Consider the following 3,908-nt stretch of genomic DNA (forward strand, 5'->3'; position numbering starts at 1 on the left):
GCATTGATCTTATTGCCCACAAATAACTTTGGTTTCTCCACAAATCTCTCAACCTGTCCAGTGGATTCTTCCATCACAACAACACCGTATTTTGAAGGTTCGTCCACCTACATCACTATGTAAGATTAATTTCTTGTACACCTAGACTCAGAAATATTATCAATGGAGAAATGGCATAGACTTACCTTGGTCACCATAATAGAAGCCTCACCTCCATGGGATTTGTGGAATTCAATCATCTGTTTCAGTGGGTATTCACTGATAACATCACTGTTAAGCACAAAAAAAGGTTCACCAGAATCATCTATCAGTTTGTCCTTAGCCAAAGCTAGGGGACCTGCAGTTCCAAGAGGCTCAGTTTCTTGTGAACACGTAATCGTTATCCCAAGCTTTGCCTCAAAATCTTTCAAGAAGTTGAGCATTACCTGTAAAATGTATGTAATTAAGTGATAATCGGCCAAAAATTAATTATCATTAATCAGTGCACTATTACACTTGTAAGATTAGAGAGCAAATCAGCAGTTTACCTCTGGTTGATAATTGATTGCCAGGACAACTTCCGTCACCCCAATAGCCTTGAGGGCTTCTATCTGATTCAATGTCAAATTGTCATATAGATAAACATACACATAGTAAGATACAGAACCCAATTGTGATGGAAAGGATTAAGCATGAAATAATACCAGAGAATAAACCAGTAACAACACAGGCAATCAAGAACCAAAATTTATCACCTTTTTACAGTATGATGCTGATTTTCCTTGGCAGTTATAATTTTAATCAGAAGGTGAAGATAATCTAGGATACAGGACAATTAAACCACTAGTCAGAAGAGTGCTAAACTTCTGATCTGAATAATAGCATGAACAAAAAGGATTAATTGAAATTTTTGAGGAACCATTCATATACATGATACGTATAAATAACAAGCTGAAAGTTCAGGATTTCAAAAGCGCAACTCATGCTGAAATTCAGCTACTAAACCAAGAGTACAAATATTCAACTATCTAGCGTGTGGTTACTGATTGAAAAGTTTACTCAAAGATCTGCTGCACATAATTCATTCAAAGCTAAACAAGAACGAAATCTTTTACCTGATGCAATATCATGGGCTTGTTAGCAAAATCAACAAGTGGCTTTGGCACACTTAATGTTAATGGCCTCAATCTAGTACCAAAACCTCCAACAAGAATTAGTGCCTTCATCTTAGCCTGTGATGCTTTCCTTATATCGACTTAAGTACCTGAAAAGATTATTGAAGTGAGCCCTTGGCCCTGTCGCTATTTATACAGGAAAGGAGGCGGAAGCATGCAACTCTAAAAAACTCTGAATTGACATCTGTAATGGGATGCAATGATAAGTGTCACATTCTCACCATAGTTGTCGGTTCTCCAATCTGTTTTTACACTAAAATTGACACGAAGGTAATAGATGCATGTATTAGTAAAGAAACAAGTCCATAACTAGAGTTGGTGAGAGAAAGAACACAAAAATTTAAAGCCGTAGTTGAGGGAAGCGGAATATCTGTATATGCGTCCATAACCAGAGTTGGAAAGAGAAATAACAGAAAAATTAAAGCTGTAGTTGAGGGAAACTGATTATATGTATATACATCCATAACTGGAGCTGGAAAGAAAAATAACACAAACATTTAAAGCCGTAGTTGGGGGAAATGGATTATCCCCATATGCATCATACAATCAATAGAGTCCTAAAATAGTCCAGAGAATGCGTCCAAAAGGTTTAGCTGAAAGGAAACATAAGTTTCCAGCCATACAACAGCTGGAATTTTAATTACGGTGAAAAAAACCAAAGGATTTTTTGTGGGGTGGCCGATCACCTGATATAGATCTTCTGAATGCAAGTGCCATAGTTTATTATAGAGGAGAGGGGTCCAAACAGCAACCGAAAATGTAACTTCTAATAACTTCTTTATCTTTGTATTTCAGAAAATTAAACAATGTTCAATGGCATGCAATTAAAAGAGTTAAATGGAACATTGGAACTATTATTGAAACTTAACTGGGGATTCCATTATTATGTTTTTCACAAATAGAGTAGGGAACTTAAAAATGAGGTAGTCACACTAGCCTGACTAGCTTCCGATCTAAAGTTGCTAAATGTAATTTTCCTACCACACCATTTAACACAATCTAATACAGTAATTATAAATGAAGCAAACTGAAAGGAAGCCATTTCTAATGGAAGAAAGAAAACAAAAAAGTTTAACATTGTACTAAACCAACTCATAGAACTGATAAATTAGGAAAACAAATGCTTGAAGTTAAATCGATCACAAATGGCTGAGAGATCAAGGATTTACTTCCTTTTTGTTAAATGTTCTTCCTAAACCTAACAAATAGCAGACAAATCTTAGTAAAAGATACATATTACAATCATAATGATACAGCACACTGACTGCTAACAAAAACTTAACCAACAAAACCAATAACCCCAACCTAGAATAAACACACCAAACAAGGAAATATAAAATGACAAAACGAACAAGAAAGGTAACCAAGCATTTAGTAATAGTGAAATTGTCCATTTAGAACCTCAACTTAAGAAAAACCATCCTAGAAAGAGGAACCACCTTTGATTCGATGAACCATCGAGCGCCAAATATGTCAAAATGGAGCTGAATTAAGATGTTCTCTAGCTTTAAGATTAATTTAAAGTTCCCAATGTAAATCCAGAACTGTTTTATGGATGTACTTTATAACAGAAAGAAAAACAGAGGCACAAACCAGATCTAAATTAAACGCAACAAAATCATTGCACTTAAACCATCTCCTTCCACAATTAATCAAAAAGTTGTAATAATACTCCAAACGAACAAACAAACAAAAAATCCCCGGAAATCAACAAAAGCGGCAAGGAAAAGAATCAATACATAAACAAGGAGACAAAATTACACCCTCATTGCTAGATTTCACAAAATAACACGTTCAAATCTCCATGAACCTGTGCAGATCACATCAAATTCCAACAGAAACCCAGACGAGAATTCGTCAAAAGAAGACAACCAACCCATTGGACAAAATGAGGGGGAAAATTTTCAAACCTTTTAGGTTCAGGGAAGATCCAGGCCGAGTCAAGGAGCGATTCGACCCGCAGGCTGAGTCAGTGAATAGTTTTGTAATTTCCCTCCTTTTACGACAAACCCAACGGTTGGTGGTGTCGTCACTCCTCCTCGTGTGTGTTGTGGTGTGTGTGTGTGTGTGTCGGTATGGCCATTGCATTAATGAAGCAATAGAACTTTGGGTAATTGTCATTTTGCACCCTATATATACACTTATTTGCTATATTGCACCTTAATTAATAAAAAAAAACATTTTGCACCCTTAAAATAGCAAATCATTGACACATTAAACCCGTCCCAAGATCATTTTACAACTCTTGCAAGGACAAATTCATCAAATTCCTCACTCTCCTCTTAAATACTTTGAACATAATTTTATCAAAATATTTAAATGACGAACTATCAATTTCACTTCATCCGAAGTTGCAATCCTAACATGTACTGACTCCGACTACAATAAAAATAAATGGTGTTGAAATATAAAAATTAAAAGAAAAGGCAATAAAATAGTTCGTCCCATCTTAATATTTGTTGAAAAATACTCATATAAAAGCATAGCAATTATTCGTTCAATACATTCATTTGGCACACTGTATATTATAAAATAACAAATTATTAATATATTAAACTTTTAATAGTGGGTTTAATTCAATTTACCCACATGTGATATAACACATGAGCAAATTACTCCGTATGAAAAAATAATAATAATTTTACCCTCTTATTTAGGTAAATTACTATTTTTTATAGGGATAAATTTATAAATTTACAATATTACAGGGGACTAAATTGTATTTTTTTTATCTTTCCGAAAGAAAAAGTAACT

At 34.5% G+C, this 3,908-nt stretch overlaps 1 protein-coding gene across 1 annotated transcript in view; it reads right to left on the minus strand.

Annotated features, from left to right (window-relative positions):
- LOC105167128 (mannose-1-phosphate guanylyltransferase 1) overlaps nucleotides 1-3,234 on the minus strand; it is a 4,075-nt gene extending 841 nt beyond the window's left edge. Inside the window, 5 exon segments of the mRNA XM_011086711.2 lie at nucleotides 2-107; nucleotides 186-425; nucleotides 528-590; nucleotides 1,095-1,243; nucleotides 3,065-3,234. Coding sequence (XP_011085013.1) covers nucleotides 2-107; nucleotides 186-425; nucleotides 528-590; nucleotides 1,095-1,205 — 520 coding nt within the window. The 5' untranslated portion in view covers nucleotides 1,206-1,243; nucleotides 3,065-3,234.

The sequence above is a fragment of the Sesamum indicum genome, linkage group LG7 (assembly GCF_000512975.1).
Source record: "Sesamum indicum cultivar Zhongzhi No. 13 linkage group LG7, S_indicum_v1.0, whole genome shotgun sequence".
Taxonomy (NCBI): Eukaryota; Viridiplantae; Streptophyta; class Magnoliopsida; order Lamiales; family Pedaliaceae; genus Sesamum; species Sesamum indicum.